General features: G+C 41.1%; 1 protein-coding gene across 9 annotated transcripts in view; it reads right to left on the bottom strand.

Annotated features, from left to right (window-relative positions):
- The window catches only part of LOC122550578 (protocadherin Fat 3-like), an 801,871-nt gene that overhangs the window by 219,212 nt on the left and 564,593 nt on the right, over positions 1 to 18,066 (bottom strand). For 7 of the 9 annotated variants that reach the window (XM_087988029.1, XM_087988031.1, XM_043691531.2 and 4 more), the window contains 2 exons: positions 17,740 to 17,950; positions 9,467 to 9,535 (listed from right to left, as the gene is read on the bottom strand). In XM_087988029.1, the coding sequence (XP_087844155.1) occupies positions 9,467 to 9,535; positions 17,740 to 17,950 (280 nt within the window). The remainder of the gene's footprint in view (positions 1 to 9,466; positions 9,536 to 17,739; positions 17,951 to 18,066) is intronic. The other 2 variants (XM_087988032.1, XM_087988030.1) reach the window with 1 other exon arrangement.

Raw genomic sequence — 18,066 nt, forward strand, 5'->3', positions numbered from 1 at the left:
ACAGGCCAACAAGAGGTGAGGCCATACTGGATTTGGTTCTGGGTAACGAACCAGGCCAGGTGTTAGAATTAGAGGTAGGTGAGCACTTTGGGGATAGTGACCATAATTCGGTGATTTTTACACTCGTGATGGAGAGGGATAAGTGTGTACTACAAGGCAAGAGTTATAGCTGGGGTCAGGGAAATTATGATGCGGTGAGGCATGACTTAGGATGTGTGGCTTGGAAAAGTAGACTCCAAGGCAAGAGTGTAAATGATATGTGGAGCTTGTTCAAGGAGCAACTATTGAGTGTCCTTGATAATTATGTACCTGTCAGGCAGGGAGGAAAGGGTCGTGCGAGGGAGCCGTGGTTTAATAAGGAATTGGAATCCCTTGTAAAATGGAAGAGGGCGGCCTATCTCAAGATGAGACGTGAAGGTTCAATTGGGGCGATTGAGAGTTATAGGGTAGCCAGGAAGGACCTGAAGAGAGAGCTAAGAGCAGCAAGGAGGGGACATGAAAGGTCCTTAGTCGGTAGGATTAGGGAAAACCCTAAGGCTTTCTATAGGTATGTTAGGAATAAAAGAATGACTAGGGTAGGAATAGGTCCAGTCAAGGATAGTAGTGGGAACTTGTGTGTGGAGGCGGAAGAGATTGGGGAGACACTGAATGAATACTTTTCTTCAGTATTTACTCAGGAACAGGGCATTGTCGTCGATGTGAATACTGAGTCACAAATAAGTAGAATGGATGGCTTTGAGGTATGTAGAGAAGAGGTGTTGGAAATCCTGGAAAAGGTGAAAATAGATAAGTCCCCTGGGCCTGATGACATTTATCCTAGGATTCTCTGGGAAGCAAGGGAGGAGATTGCAGAGCCATTGGCCTTGATTTTTATGTCCTCTTTGTCTACAGGAGTAGTGCCAGAAGACTGGAGGATAGCAAATGTGGTTCCCTTGTTCAAAAAGGGGAGTAGGGATAACCCTAGTAACTATAGGCCGGTGAGTCTCACTTCTGTTGTGGGCAAAGTCTTAGAGAGAATTGTAAGGGATAGGATTTATGCACATCTGGATAGGAATAATGTGATCAAGGATAGTCAGCATGGTTTTGTGAAGGGCAGGTCGTGCCTCACAAACCTTATTGAATTCTTTGAAAAGGTGACGAAGGAGGTTGATGAGGGGAAAGCGGTAGATGTGGTATATATGGATTTTAGTAAGGTGTTTGATAAGGTTCCCCATGGTAGGCTACTGCAGAAAATACAGAGATATGGCATTGAGGGTGAGTTGGAGGTTTGGATTAGGAATTGGCTGGATGGAAGAAGACAGAGGGTAGTAGTTGATGGCAAAGTTTCTTCATGGAGTGCCGTCACTAGCGGTGTTCCGCAAGGATCTGTTTTGGGACCATTGCTGTTTGTCATTTTTATAAATGACCTGGAAGAGGGGTTAGAAGGTTGGGTGAGCAAGTTTGCGGATGATACGAAAGTCGGAGGAGTTGTTGACAGTGAGGAAGGATGTGGCAGGTTACAGCAGGATATAGAGAAGCTGCAGAGCTGGGCAGAAAGGTGGCAAATGGAATTCAATGTAGCTAAATGTGAGGTGATTCACTTTGGGAAGAATAACAAAAAGATGGGGTACTGGGCTAATGGTCGGATACTTGGTAGTGTGGATGAGCAGAGGGATCTTGGTGTCCATGTACACAGATCTCTGAAAGTTGCCACCCAGGTAAATAGTGCGGTGAGGAAGGCATATGGCGTACTGGCTTTTATTGGTAGAGGAATTGAGTTCCGGAGTCCTGAGGTCATGATGCAGTTGTATAAAACTCTGGTGCGGCCGCATCTGGAATATTGTGTGCAGTTTTGGTCGCCATACTATAGGAAGGATGTGGAGGCACTGGAACGGGTGCAGAGGAGGTTTACCAGGATGTTGCCTGGTATGGAAGGAAGATCGTATGAGGATAGACTGAGACACTTGGGGCTGTTTTCATTAGAGAAAAGAAGGTTTAGGGGTGACTTGATTGAGGTGTACAAGATGATTAGGGGGTTAGATAGGGTTGACAGTGTGAACCTTTTCCCGCGTATGGAGTCGGGTATTACAAGGGGGCATAGCTTTAAATTAAGGGGGGGTAGATATAGGACTGAAGTTAGGGGTAGGTTCTTCACTCAGGGGTAGGTTCATGGAATGCCCTGCCAGCAGCAGTGGTGGACTCTCCCTCTTTATGGGCATTTAAGCGGGCATTGGATAGGTATATGGAGGATAGTGGGTTAGTATAGGTTAGGTGGGCTTGGATCGGCGCAACATCGAGGGCCAAAGGGCCTGTACTGCGCTGTATTCTTCTATGTTCTATGTTCAATCCAACATTCAATGTATCAGATCTAAGTTCTCCAGTCCTGCCATATCCAGCCATGGACATTTAAGCAACTGTCCAGAAATATCCCCATTCTCAATAATGAAAAGAGCCCAACACTTCAGTACCAAAGATAAGGCTGAAGCATTTACGGCAACCTGCAGCCAAAAGTGTCAAGAGGACAATACTTTTCGGCCTCCTCCAGTGGTTACCACCACTACTGATAATAATCTTCAGCCAATTCAAAACATTGTGCATGTTGTGAAGACATGGATGAAGGCACTAAATACTGCAAAGGAAATATGCCTTGGCAACTTTCTGGCAATTGTGCTTAAGACTTGTGCTCCAGAACATGCCATTCCATCAGCCAATCTCTTCCAGTACAGTTATAACACTGACATCTATCCAACAATGTGGAAAATGGCTCAGGTATGTCCTGTACAAAAAAGCAGGACAAATCCAACCTAGCCAAATGCTGCCCCAGCATTTCACTCTCAATCATCAGTAAAGTGATGGAAGGTGTTATCAATAGTGCTAGCAAGCAGTACCTCCTCGGCGATAACCTGCTCATTGATTCTCATTTGGGTTCTGCCAAGGTCACTCAGCTCCTGATCTCATTAAAGCTTTACTGCCAACATGGACTAAAGGGCTGAATTCCAGTGCTGAGGTGAAAATGATATTAAGGTGGCATTAAGGAGTCTTAGCAAAACTGGAATCAATGGGTTTGGGGGGTTCAAATGCCAGGAAATTACCATAACTAATAAAATATAATCCAACCATTGCTTCTTGACATTTAATAGTGTTGGCATCATTGAATCCCCACTGTGATCATCTTTAGGGTTACGATTGACCAGAAACTCAACTGAATTTGCCACATAAACCCCCTCTCTGCTGGCTGGAGTCAGACCTGGCACATAGGAAAACAGTTGTGGCTTTTGGATGTCTGTAATCTCAGCTCCAGGACAGCTCTGCAGGAGTTCCTCAGGGTAGTATCCTATGCCCAATCATCTTCAACTGTTTCAACAATGACTTTCCCTCTGTCATAAGGTCAGAAGTGAGGATTCTCACAGATGATTGAACAATGTTCAGCATCATCGTAGATTGTTTCAGAATCAGACAAGTTATGATCAAATGCAAAATGCTTGAGCTGGCAAGTGGCAAATAATATAAGCACCACTCAAATGCCAGGAAATTACCATAACTAATAAAATATAATCCAACCATTGCTTCTTGACATTTAATAGTGTTGGCATCATTGAATCCCCACTGTGATCATCTTTAGGGTTACGATTGACCAGAAACTCAACTGAATTTGCCACATAAACACAGTGGCTGCAAGAGCAGGTCAGGAGCTAAGAATATTGCAGTGAGCAACTCACTTCTGGCTCCCCAAAGCCTATTCACCATCTACAAGGTACAAGTCAGGAGTGTTACAGAATATTCTCCACTTGACTGAATGGGTAGAGCTCTAACAAACTTTACATCATTAAGGACAAGAGATAGGATCTATTTATATTTGGAAGAGAAATGGGCTTATCAGTGATAGACAACATGGTTTTGTGTGGGGGATTGTGCCTTACCAACTTAATAGAGCTCTTTGAGGAAGTGACCAAGTTGATAGATGAAGGAAGGGCTGTAGATGTCATATACATGAACTTTAGTAAGGCGTTTGATACGGTTTCCCATGGTAAACTAATGGAGAAGGTGAAATCACGTGGTGTGCAGAGTGTTCAAGCTTGGTGGATAAAGAACTGGTTGAGCAACAGAAGACAGAGAGTAGTAGTTGGAGGGAGTTTCTCAAAATGGAGAAAGGTGACCAGTGGTGTTCCACAGAGGTCAGTACTGGGGCCACTGTTGTTTGTGTTATACATAAATGATCTGGAAAAGGGTACTGTTGGTCTGATCAGTAAGTTTGCAGATGACATGAAGATTAGTAGAGTCGCAGAATGCGTAGGGGACTGTCAAAGAATAGTGGAGAATATGGGTAGCCTGGAGAGTTGGGCAGAGAAGTGGCAGATGGAGTTCAATCTGGCAATTGTGATGTGATGCATTTTGGAAAGTCTAATTCTGGAGTAAACCATACTGTAAACAGAAGAGTCTTGGGAAAAGTTGATGGGCAGAGACATCTGGGAGTACAGGTCCATTTTACCCTGAAGGTGGCTGCACAGGTGGATAGGAGTGGTCAAGAAGGCATATGGTATGCTTGCCTTCATCGGATGGGGTGTCATGTTAAAATTGTACAAGACTTTGGTTTGGCCGCATTTAGAATACTGTGACAATTCTGGTCACCACATTACCAAAACGATGTGGACACTTTGGAGAGGGTGCAGAGAAGGTTTACGAGGATGTTGCCTGGTATAGAATGTGCTAGCTATGAAGAGGAATTGAGTAGGTTAGAATTGTTTTCATTAGAAAAAAGGAGATGGAGGGGGTACCTGATTGAGGTCTACAAAATCATGAAGGGTATACACAGGGTGGAGAGAGATAAGCTTTCTCCCAGGGTAAGGGATTCAATAACAAGAGTCACATGTTCAAGATGAGAGGAGGGAAGTTTAAGAGGGATACACATAGAAAGTACTTATACAGAGGGTGGTAGGTGCCTGTAATGTGTTGCCAGAGGTAGTAGAGGCAGGCACAGTAGATTTATTTAAGGTGCGTCTGGACAGATGCATAAGTAGGTGGGGAACAGAACAATACAAATGCTTAGAAATTAGGCAATAGCGTTAGCACATGGAGGGCTGAAGGGCCTGTTCCTGGGCTGTAAATTGTCTTTGTTCTTTGTACAAAGCAACCACTGAATGGCACTACATCTACACATTCCATCACTGTAGTAGCTACCCGATGCACTACAGAAATTCATCAAACATCCTTAGGCAGCATCTTCCAAACCCATGACCACTTCCTTCTAGAAGGATAGGGGCAGCAAATACAAACACTGCCACCTGCAATGCCCCTCCAAGGCACTCATCATCCTGACTTGGAAATATACACTATTCTTTCACTGTCACTGGGTCAAAATCCTGGAATTCCCTCCTTAAGGGCATTGTGGACCAACCTACAACATGTGGACTGCAGCAACTGAAAAAAAAGTAGCTCAGCACCACATTCTCCAGGGCAGTTGGGGACAGGCAAGAAAAAAATGCTGACCAGCCAGTGATACCCGCTTCCCACAAATGAGTTTAAAAAGCAGCCCGGGTTTATACCCGTTTAAATGACTGCTATTGAAGTGGAAACCTTTTTTTAATATTAGACTTGGAAAATATTGGAAGGGATAAATCACATCATATATGTATATTTTTAAAAGATAAAAAGATCAAATATGTTGAAGTAGAAAGTCCAAATATCAAATAAGCAAATTATATGTGTAGGGCATGTATCAGCTTCAAAGATGATGTGGTTGAATATTGCTGAAAAAAAAAAGACACATTTTGTCAAACCTTTTTATTCAAGGTTTGTGCAAAGATTTGTAGCTCGGGTGCTCGTTGTTGTGGTTCTGTTCGCCGAGTGGGGAATTTGTGTTGCAGACGTTTCGTCCCCTGTATAGGTGACATTCCTCAGTGCTTGGGAGCCTCCTGTGAAGCGCTTCTGTGATCTTTCCCCCAGCATTTGTAGTGGTTTGAATCTGCCGCTTCCGGTTGTCAGTTCCAGCTGTCCGCTGCAGTGGCCGCTATATTGGGTCCAGGTCGATGTGCTTGTTGATTGAATCAGTGGATGAGTGCCCTGCCTCTAAGAATTCCCTGGCTGTTCTCTGTTTGGCTTGTCCTATAATAGTAGTGTTGTCCCAGTCAAACACTTGTTGCTTGCCAACTGCGTGTGTGGCTACTAAGGATAGCTGGTTGTGTCGTTTCGTGGCTAGTTGGTGTTCATGGATGCGGATCATTAGCTGTCTTCCTGTTTGTCCAATGTAGTGTTTTGTGCAGTCCTTGCATGGGATTTTGTATACTACGTTGGTTTTGCTCATGCTGGGTATCAGGTCCTTTGTCCTGGTGAGTTGTTGTCTGAGAGTGGCTGTTGGTTTGTGTGCTGTTATAAGTCCTAGTGGTTGTAGTAGTCTGGCTGTCAGTTCAGAAATGTTCTTGATGTATGGTAAAGTGGCTAGTCCTTTGGGTTGTGGCATGTCCTCGTTCCATTGTCTTTCCCTTAGGCATCTGTTGATGAAATTGTGGGGGTATCCATTTTTGGCGAATACATTGTAGAGGTGTTCTTCTTCCTCTTTTTGTAGTTCTGGTGTGCTGCAGTATGTTGTGGCCCTTTTGAACAGTGTCTTGATGCAACTTCTTTTGTGGTGTGTTTGGGTGGTTGCTTTTGTAGTTCAGGACTTGGTCTGTGTGTGTGGCTTTCCTGTATACCTTTGTGGTGAATTCTCCATTCGGTGTTCTCCGTACCATCACGCCTAGGAATGGGAGTTGATTGTCCACTGCAGTGGACAGCTGGAACTGACAACCGGAAGCGGCAGATTAAAACCACTACAAATGCCGGAGGAAAGATCACAGAAGCATTTCACAGGAGGCTCCCAAGCACTGAGGGTGTCACCTGGACAGGGGACGAAACGTCTGCAACACAAATTCCCAGCTCAGCGAACAGAACCACAACAACCTTTTTATCTTGCAATCATTAGGACCATGCACAAAGTAATAGGCGGCATGGTGGCACAGTGGTTAGCACTGCTGCCTCACAGTACCAGAGACCCGGGTTCAATTCCCACCTCAGGCGACTCTCTGTGTGGAGTTTGCACATTCTCCCTGTGTCAGCGTGGGTTTCCTCCGGGTGCTCCGGTTTCCTCCCACAGTCCAAAAATGTGCAGGTTAGGTGAATTGGCCAAGTTAAATTGCCTGTAGTGTTAGGTGAAGGGGTAAATGTAGGGGAATGGGTCTGGGTGGGTTGCGCTTCGGTGGGTTGGTGTGGACTTGTTGGGCCGATGGGCCTGTTTCCACACTGTAAGTAATCTAATCTAATCTAATTTAATTTAATCTAATCTAATCTAAAAGGCTTGGCAGTTAACAACCAGTCATTATTAACTAGTACGTACTCTGCAACAGTACCTCTACCGGAGTTCACTCATCAACCAATCAGCACTCTCCACTCATACAGTATAAATGTCATTTCGACTTTACTTTGGTATGTGTAACAAATTACGCTGTGGAATTCAAGACAAAAAAAACTTATAAAAATGTATCTTTTTGTAGCAATATTCATGCACATGTACTACCAAATGGCAAACAATACAATTACTCAAATTTGGTTACAAAGCAGATACAGATATAATTGAAATGAGTATTTGGATTCAATGATCATGACACTTCAAAAGAAAACTTGGGTCCCTTTAATTTGAGACTTGCATTATTAAAGTTTTTGGTAATTTCATTTTATATAAATGTGATAATTGGTTGCAAACAAAACATAACTGATCTGGTCAAAGGCATTTGATGAGTACTCATCACAAGAAAAAAGAATAATCGCACAACACCAGGTTATACCCTCAGTGGTGGTCTGACTGCAAAATTCCAAATAAACCTGTTGGACTATAACCTGGTGTTGCCTGATTTTTAACTTTGCCCACACTAGTCCAACACCAGCTCTTCCACATCACAGAAAAAGAATGAATCTGCGTTTTCTAGTGTACTTTCAATCTCTAAAATTAATAAATATTTTGACTAAGACACTTGGTAGTTACTTTATGGATGCCTTATTCTTATACAGGTCTTATACAGGTCATTTACAACAATCTCAAATACACTGATGTCAGTACAGTATTCCTTATGAGCCCTATACACTGAATGAATATAATAATATAATAGACAAAGTGAACAAAGTTTGTGAGAAGATTTGTAGCTCGGGTGCTCGTTGTTGTGGTTCTGTTCGCCGAGCTGGGAATTTGTGTTGCAGACGTTTCGTCCCCTGTCTAGGTGACATCCTCAGTGCTTGGGAGCCTCCTTTGAAGCACTTCTGTGATCTTTCCTCTGGCATTTGTAGTGGTTTTAATCTGCCGCTTCCGGTTGTCAGTTCCAGCTGTCCGTTGCAGTGGTCGGTATATTGGGTCCAGATCAATGTGCTTATTGATTGAATCTGTGGATGAGTGCCATGCCTCTAGGAATTCCCTGGCTGTTCTCTGTTTGGCTTGTCCTATATTATTAGTGTTGTCCCACTCTCAGACAACAACTCACCAGAACGAAGGACCCGATACCCAGCATGAGCAAAATCCCATGCAAGGACTGTACAAAACACTATATAGGACAAACAGGAAGACAGCTAACGATCCACATCCATGAACACCAACTAGCCACGAAACGACACGACCAGCTATCCTTAGTAGCCACACACACAGATGACAAGCAACATGAATTCGACTGGGACAACGCTACTATTATAGGACAAGCCAAACAGAGAACAGCCACGGAATTCCTAGAGGTATGGCACTCATCCACAGATTCAAACAATAAGCACATCGATCTGGACCCAATAATACCGACCACTGCAATGGACAGCTGGAACTGACAATCGGAAGCTGCAGATTCAAACCACTACAAATGCTGGAGGAAAGATCACAGAAGCACTTCACAGGAGGCTCCCAAACACTGAGGGTGTCACCTAGACAGGGGGCGAAATGTCTGCAACACAAATTCCCAGCTTGGCGAACAGAACCACAACAAAGTGAACATTTGGCTAATACGTTAACATAATAAACTAATATTTAAATGTTAATCACCAACAAGGAATTGTGGTTGCATATGCAGGATAACCAAAACGGAGAGACGAATTATCAGTATCCATAGAAAATTCAAACAATATATGGCATCAGACATTTGCAGAACCTTTATATTTTCTCAAATTAATGTTTGTATTTGCTCATCTTATTTTATAATGAATACTTCAATGAAAGGGGTAAAAATCTGCAGGATTCTGAAGCATCACCTTTTGAAACTGGAAAATGATTCCTTCCCTAGCACATAGTCCCTGATCTCAGTGATGAAAACTTTTATAAAGATGAAAAATCATTAATAAAGAAACATGATATCAACATGATATAAATGACCATATTAATACCAAATAATTCTGACTTTAGAAACTGTATAAGTGAGAGCATCAGAAAATTATTGAAGTAGACAAAACACTTGTGATTTCAGAGACTTTATGGGAGTAGCGATACCTTCTCTGGAACAGTTCTGGCCACAAGCTGTCTGATAAACATAGAACATCTCTCGGGCTTGCTTCCCAGCTTGAAGTGGGGTCAGATAGGGGCACAAAGAGGAAGGAAAGGAGAAACAAATAACAGGAAAGAAAGGTTTAAAGAAACAAAAAAGGACAATGATGGGAAACATAAGTTAGAAAGAGAATTCAAGAAAGTTAGGATGTAATTTTAGCATTTTTATTTGACATTTACCATAACCATATCATGAACATCGATCTAAGAATAGCATAACATGCAAGAATTTATCTTTAACTATGCTTTTTGCTTAAAGGTCATTTCTAACTGTAGATAAATTGTTCAAAAAACAAATTGCACTCAAAATTTTAAATGTGAATGAATTCACTTTGTGCCAAGAGTGAATTGAGACAACTGAAATTGTTTAAAATAAAAACTGTAATGTTGACGCCTCACAATTTGTCAAAACACTTAGTTTTTGTAGAAAATGATTCTATTGGCATTGACAACTTTCTGAAGTGTCCATTCATCACGGTGAAGTTTAGATAATGGTTGTTAGGCTGGTCAGTTGGATCTTCTAGGTGGGATCACTGCATTGTCACCATTGTTGGGGACACAATTTAGTTTAACACACATCCCTCCAATTCAGAGGCATTGAGTCTCATGATATTGCCTCAGCTGTGCTTAACTAACTTAGAACTAAGTTAGACTAAAATCAAGTCCAGGATATTTTGGTTGATTTCCTTTGGTACTACACCAGGCTATGCATTTATTCTTCAGGCCATCAGGGAAGATCACAATGTTTTCAGTTTTCTGATGTGTTTTTCATAGTTCTCCTTTTACACAATCCATTCTGTCCTGAAGGACCCACTATATGCTTTGCAATAACTTAAATAAATTATTAGCAAACAGATAATGTTCAAATAAAAAAGTAATACAATTTCACTGATAAATACTATTAACAAAAGAGCTATTGATATAACAATTCTACTACAGAAACCTCTCCAATTTATTTGAAGAATAACTCAAATCACATTTCCTTCTAAAACAGATAGGCAAGGTAAAATAAAAATGGTTCTATTTCACTGCAGCCTTGATGATAATGCCAGAGGAGAATAATAGGTTTGCATGCCTGACAATCCAACTGATGTAGAGAGATAGGGGGCTCACCTGCGATAAAAGAACAGTAACAGGTATATCTCCAACAAAAATAACTTACAGAAATACCCCTTTTTGTGATTGAGACAACTTACCATTAAGTATATATATATATATATATATAGATATATAAATGTAAAATTAATCACACTAAACTCTTTAAATAGCCTGTTTTCCTGTCTTCAAATTTGGAACACACCATTTTGGTGAGCAACAAGTTAAAAACATGTAAAATGTGCACAAACAAACGCTTAAATCAATGAAGAGCAGAACCTGTAAGTAACAGGTTATAGAGTCATTGAGTCACACAGCATGGAAACAGATCTTTCAATCCAACTCGTCCACGCTGACCACATTCCCAATATAAACTGGTCCCACGTGCCTACATACCCTCCAAACCTTTCCTTTTCATGTACTTATCCAAATGTCTTTTAAATGTTGTAAATGCACCTGTATCCACCACTTCCTCTAGCAGGTCATTCTACACACAAATCCACAGGGGAAACATTTTTTTACACAATGTCCTATTTAAAACTTTCTCCTCCCATCTTAAAATATGACCTCTAGTTTTGAACACCCCCACTCAAGTGAAACGATCCTTGTTATTCACCTATCTTTACTCCTCAGCCTCCTATGCTCTAGTGAAGAAAAGTCCTGGCCTATCTAGCCTATTTTTATAACTCAAACCTGCACTGTTAAATATTTTCTGAACTCTGTCCAATTTCATAATATCCTTCCTCCAGCAGGGTGACAGAGCTGCACTTGGTACTCCAGAAGAGATCTCACTCATATCCTGTACAAACCTCAATATGACATCCCAATTGCTATACTCAAAGGTCTGAACAATGAATGTAAGAGTGCTAAATGCCTTCTTAACCATCCTGTTGATCTGTGATGCCAATTTCAAAGAATTATGTGCCTGTACCCTTAGGTCTCTTTGTTCCACAACACAACTCAGGACCTGACCATTAATTGTATTAGTCCTGCCCTTGTCTGCTTTACCTAAATGCAATAACTCACATTTTTCCAAATTAAACACTACGTGCCACTCCTCAACCCATTGACTGAATTGAGCAAAATCTTTGTAATCTCAGATAACCATCTTCACTTTTCACTATACCATCAATTTTGCTGTCATCTGCAAACTTACTAACCAAGCCTCCTGTATTCTCATCCAAACAGGGTTCTGACAAACCATTTTAATATGATACAGTATAGGGCTATTATTCTGCTTTTAAAAGAATAAAGACTTTTGAAGCTAACATTACAATTCAAACTCTAATAACAATCAAAATGACATCCTGTGGTCTTAATTAAATAAATTACTTAATGGAAGTAAATTGAGCAAACCAAATGAATATATAAATTCCATTTGGGTCACATAACATCTTCAATTCTAATTGTGACTATCCTCAGTTTGGGAATCTTCCCAAAAAATGAACTGACATGGTTAATTTAGCAAAGCTGCAATATAAGTCTGAAATGCTATCCGTTTGAATACTAACAAATCACATCCTTAGATCATTTTCAGTGAGTCATGGAACCAAAGCATGTTAATTCTATCAACATTGTGACACAATGCAATTGAATGCACTTCAGTTTAGAGAAAGATTTTTGAAACAGTAAATGAACACTACCAGGTAGCTCATTAAACACTTTCTTCATATCAAATAATAAATAATATTTTCAGTTGAGTCTTTGGAATAAAAATATAAATACAAGTTAAATGACATATAGGCTTGGAATACAAACAAAAAAAAGTGCATGAAATTAATAGGTAACTCTAAAAGTTTTCAAAAAAAGTAAAGCATAAAATACTAAAAAGAGAAAAGTATGAAGATGTAAATTCTTTCCATGCCAAGCAAGTATGCTAGGTATCCCAGGCTATTTACCAACAAATGATCTGAGTGTCTAGGCTGGAGTTACTAGACAAGGAGTGCAAATGTTACAGGTAATCTAATGTAATGAATATCTTTAAGTGACCAATATTGTTATTCATTGCATACCAGATTTACCAAACTTGATACAAAATCTAGTATACATATTTTGCAGAGCTCAGTTACATATATTTCTGCCTTTATTTCTCAGATCATTTACACAGTGCAACTTAATTCAGAATGAGCAATCAATTGAATTTAATTAATTATAGAGAAATTATGGGCTGGAAGACTGTTAGTAATAACATAACTCAAAAGTCACAAAATGCATTTATTTAAATACTTCAAAAACATATGGAAATGATATTAATCTCTTAAATATGGTTCAATGAAAGCAATCTTATAACTATTGGCAAGTTTGGAACATTCAAAACTAAGCAATAGAAAATTTAGAAGTTTCATTGGGTCAGAGTCACAGAGTTATACAGCATGGAAAAAGACCCTTTGGTCCAATTCGTCCATGCCGACAAGATATCCTAAACCAATTCCAGCATTTGGCCCATACTCCTCCAAACCCTTCCTATTCATATACCCTTCCAGATGCCTTTTAAATGTTGTAATTGTATCTGCCTCCACCACTTCCTCTGGCAGCTTGTTCCATATATGCACCCACTCTCTGCGTGAAAAAATTGCCCCTCAGGGCCCTTTTAAATCTTTCCCCTCTCACCTTAAACCTATGGCCCTCTAGTTTTGGACTCCCTTACCCCAGTGAAGCAACCTTAGCTATTCACCCTATTCAGTCCCTCATCATTTTATAAACCTCTATAAGGTCACTCCTCAGCCTCTGACACTCCAGGGAAAAAAAAGGCCCCAGCAAATTCAACCTCTCCCTATAGCTCAAACTTTTCAAGCCAATAATATCCTTGTGAATCTTTTCTGAACACTTTCAATTTTCACAAAATCTTTCCTTTGGCAGGGAAACTAGAATTGAATGCCGTATTCTAAAAGTGGCTGGACCAATGTCCTATACATCGCAACAATGACATTCCAACTCCTAGACTGACCAATGAAAGCAAGTATGCCAAATGTCGTCTTCACCACCCTGTCTACCTGCGATTCCACTTTCAAGGAATTATGCACCTGCACCCCTAGGTCCCTCTGTTCAGGAATTTAAAAATAGAGCTATTTAAAAATGAGAATAGGAATCGATTCTGGGAATCCAGTTACCATTCCCAGCACTGACATGTCCTATTGTGGAATAATGGCATGGGTAGCGAGCCACCCACACCCTTCACACCTCATCTGGCTGGTTCCACTTTAGTTGTAAATATCTTCCAGCTACCCCATAACTTTTGTAGAGTGAATCTGGCTTCACCATAAATTCACAGCCCCTCAGAGGAATAGAGAACCATCATCTGGATTTAGAGATCTTTTAGGAAAGTTAATTTGTAAAAAACCTTATCAATGTTCTCATACTAAACTGGGCCAAGGCCAATTATATCAAAATTAGGCTGGAGATCGGAAATGTAGATTGGACACAGCTATTTGAAAGGAAGTCCACATTTGATACGTGGGAGGCTTTCAAAGATAGGTTAAAGATAGTGCAGGATAGGCATGTCCCGTTGAAGGCAAAGGATAGGAAGGTCAAGATTCATGAACTGTGGATGACAGGAGAAATTGTACGACAAGCCAACAGGAAAATTGAAGTGTACATAAGGCCTAGGCAGCTAACAGAACAGAACAGGCCCTGCAGGAATATCGGAAGAGTAGGACCAGTCTTAAACGAGGAATCAAGTGGGCTAAAAGGGGTCATGAAATAGCTATAGTGGGCAGAATTAAGGAGAATCCCAAAGCATTTTATTCCTATACAAGAAGCAAGAGGGTAACGAGAGAAAGGATTGGTTAACTAAAGGATAATGAAGGAAGACTGTGTGTCAAACCTGAGAGAATGAGTGAGATTCTGAATGTTTACTTTGCATCAGTTCACTGAGGAGAGGAACATGATGAATCTTGAACTTAGAGACAGAAGATTGATTAGTCTGGATCACATTGGCATAAGTAGGGAAGATGTGTTGGGTATGCTAGAGGTTACTAAGGTGAACGAATCCCCAGCACCGGATGGGATCTATCCCAGGTTGCTGAGGGAGGTGAGAGAGGAAATAGCTGGGGCCCTGACAGATATCTTTGCAGCATCCTTAAATACAGGTGAGGTGCCGGAGGACTGGAAGGTTGCTCATGTTGTCTCCCTGTACAAGGGTAGTAGGGATATTCTGGGTAACTACAGACCAGTGAGCCTGACGTCGGTAGTGGGAAAGTTGCTGGAGAAGGTACTGAGGGATAGGATCTATTTATATTTAGAAAAGAATGGGCTTATCAGTGATAGACAACATGGTTTTGTGTGGGGGAGATTGTGCCTTACCAATTTAGTAAAGTTCTTTGAGGAAGTGACCAAGTTGATAGATGAAGGAAGGGCTGTTGATGTCATATACATGGACTTTAGTAAGGCGTTTGATAAGGTTCCCCATGGTAGACTAATGGAGAAGATGAAGTCACATGGTGTGCAGGGTGTTCTAGCTAGGTGGATAAAGAACTGGTTGAGCAACAGAAGACAGAGAGTAGTAGTTGAAGGGAGTTTCGCGGAATGGAGAAAGGTGACCAGTGGTGTTCAGCAGGGGTCAGTGTTGGGGCCACTGTTGTTTGTAATATACAGAAGTGATCTGGAAGAGTGCACTGTTGGTATGATCAGCAAGTTTACAGATGATACAAAGATTGTGGAATGACAGAAAGCATAAGGGACTGTCAAAGAATACAAGAGGTTATAGATAGATTGGAGAGTTGGGCAGAAAAGTGGCAGAGGATTTCAATCCAGACAAATGCGAGGTGATGCATTTAGGCAAGACTAATTCTAGAGCGAATTATACGATGAACGGAAGAGCCTTGGGAAAAGTTGATGAGCAGAGAGATCTGGGAGTGCAGGTCCATTGTACCCTGAAGGTTGCTGCACAGGTGGATAGAGTGGTCAAGAAGGCATATAGTATGCTTGCCTTCATTGGACAGGGTATTGAGTATAAGAGCTGGCAAGTCATGTTAAAACTGTACAAGCCAGTTCGGCCGCATTTAAAATACTGTGTACAGCTCTGGTCGCCACATTACCAAAAGAATGTGGATGCTTTGGAGAGGGTGTGGAGAAGGTTTTTGAGGATGTTGCCTTGTATGGAAGGTGCTAGTTAGGAAGAGAGGTTGAGTAGGTTAGGTTTGTTTTCATTAGGAAAAAGAAGATTGGGGGGGGACCTGATTGAGGTTGACAAGGTCATGAAGGGTGTAGACAGGGTGGAGAGAGACAAGCTTTTTCCCCAGGGTGAAGGATTCAATAACGAGAGGTCACGCTTTCAAGGTGAGAGGTGAAAAGTTTAAGGGGGATACACGCGGCAAGTACTTCACACAGAGGGTGGTGGGCGTCTGGAACGCATTGCCAGCAGAGGTAGTAGAGGCAGGCACAGTAGATTCATTTAAGATGTGTCTGCACAGATGCATGAGTAGTTGGGGAGTAGAGGGATACAAATGCTTAGGAATTGACCGACAGGTTTAGACAATAGATTTTGATCGGCTCAGGCTTGGAGGGCCAAAGGGCATGTTCCTGGGCTGTAAATTTTCTTTGTTCTTTATTCCCCATGGCCCCTCATACTCTTGCCATAAACCCCAATGCAAATTTCAGTCTCTACCATGTCCATTCACTTATTATGAAACTATAAAAATAGTATTTGGTGAACTGCGGAGTAAACAAATATCACCCATTCGAAAATATTCAATTAAAAAAAAAGTATCTATTGCTCCTACAACCACATGAAAATGTCAGTCATGTCTCAGTGGTCAGCACCACGGATCCCCAGCTTCAATTCCAGCCTTGGGTGACTGTCTGTCTGAAGATGGACTGCATCTGCATTGGTTTTCGCCGAACGTTCTGGTTTCCTCCCACAATCCAAAGATTTGCAGCTTAGATGCACTGGCCACACTAAATTGACTTTAGTGCCCAGTGATAAGTGGGCTAAATGGTTTAGCCATGGTATTTACAGGGTTATGGGGATCAGGTAAGAGGTTGGGTCTGGGTGGGATGCTCTTTTGGATGATTGGTGCAGACTTGTTGGGCTGAATGGCCTCTTTCCACATTGTAGAGACTGTATGAAACTGTAAATAACAAAGGCTTCAAGAACAGCATGTCTTTTAATCTAGTGCAAATTAATATTGAGACTTTGACAAAACAGATAACAGAAAGAACTTATTGCAATTACACAAAGATTTCAACCAGTCACTTTGCATGTCAAAATGGAATTCTTACTGAGCTCATGCTTTTATTAGTCAGGGCTCTCAGCCAAACAAGCATAATGAGAACAGGTGGAAATCCTGACAATATTTTTCTCTCAAAGAATATTTTTAATTTAAATTTCCTCAGCAGTTCCACACTTGCCATTGTTGTCATATAGCTCATTGGTTATGCACATAGTGCGTGGTTGATTGGTCATGAAAGGGTCATACAGTAGTCCCCGCACACCCACTGAGGATATGTTCCGAGACCTACTGTGGAAGCCAAAAATAGTGAATAGGAACAAAATCCATTCATTTAAATGGGAAATTCACCTTCCTGGCAGCTTTCTGGTCCCAGAATGTTCCCTGTAATATGTTTGGGCCTCGATAAACCATGCGTAACTGGAACTGCGGAAAATGATTCCGCAGACACGACAACTGCCCATTATATCGACAGGATAAGTACGAGAGAAGAGGGCAGAGAGAGGAAAGGGAATCTAAAGGATGAAGGTTAGAGGGCACGATTAAATCACAACTGGAACCACTTGCTCGATCCCATGAGTGTCTAGAATCTGCTTTTGGAGTCACATAACCCTGACCACTTTAAATCAAATTGGTGGAAGTAGTCAGGAAAGGTCCAGACTCAAGCTACCTGGTTGCAAAAATACACAGCCTTTGAAGTTCAAAATTGATATTGTTGATGCCTTTTGAATGAAAAATGTTTCTCAGATCTTGTTTGCATTTGCTTTCACAACATTGCTACAATTTTACAACTGATCACAAATTTCATGGTTAGTATTTTTAAAGAAAAGATTCATGGTTCAAAACATTGCAAGAAAACTTAGTGCTCAAAAGAGTAATGTTAAAATAAAAGGCCTTGTTTTAAAATGGGACTCAATGTGACAAATTGGGACTAAGAACACTCACAAGCAAACTTACCTATTATATCAAACCAAAGAGGTATGTTACTTGGTAGAACTGTGACCACACCAACAATTTCATTCACTCTGTCACTTTCCATCACTGTAAAGTTGTAAAATGGTTCATCAAAACTAAGAGGGATGGGAGATGGTTCCGGTTTCTTAATCCATTCAATATGCAAACGTGCAGTAGAAGACTTTTGTGGCCTTCCATTGTCCACTGCCTTAATCTGAGCATTAAAGATTAATGAAAACAAAACAAGCAAAAGTAAGTATCATGTCAGCAAATGAATTCCATTGTTGTAAAGGCAACAGATATTCTATCTGAAAGGTCCATAACAATGAA

This window comes from Chiloscyllium plagiosum, unplaced genomic scaffold (assembly GCF_037043375.1).
Source record: "Chiloscyllium plagiosum isolate Xiang-an unplaced genomic scaffold, Cpla_swu_hap1 HiC_scaffold_6, whole genome shotgun sequence".
Classification (NCBI taxonomy): domain Eukaryota; kingdom Metazoa; phylum Chordata; class Chondrichthyes; order Orectolobiformes; family Hemiscylliidae; genus Chiloscyllium; species Chiloscyllium plagiosum.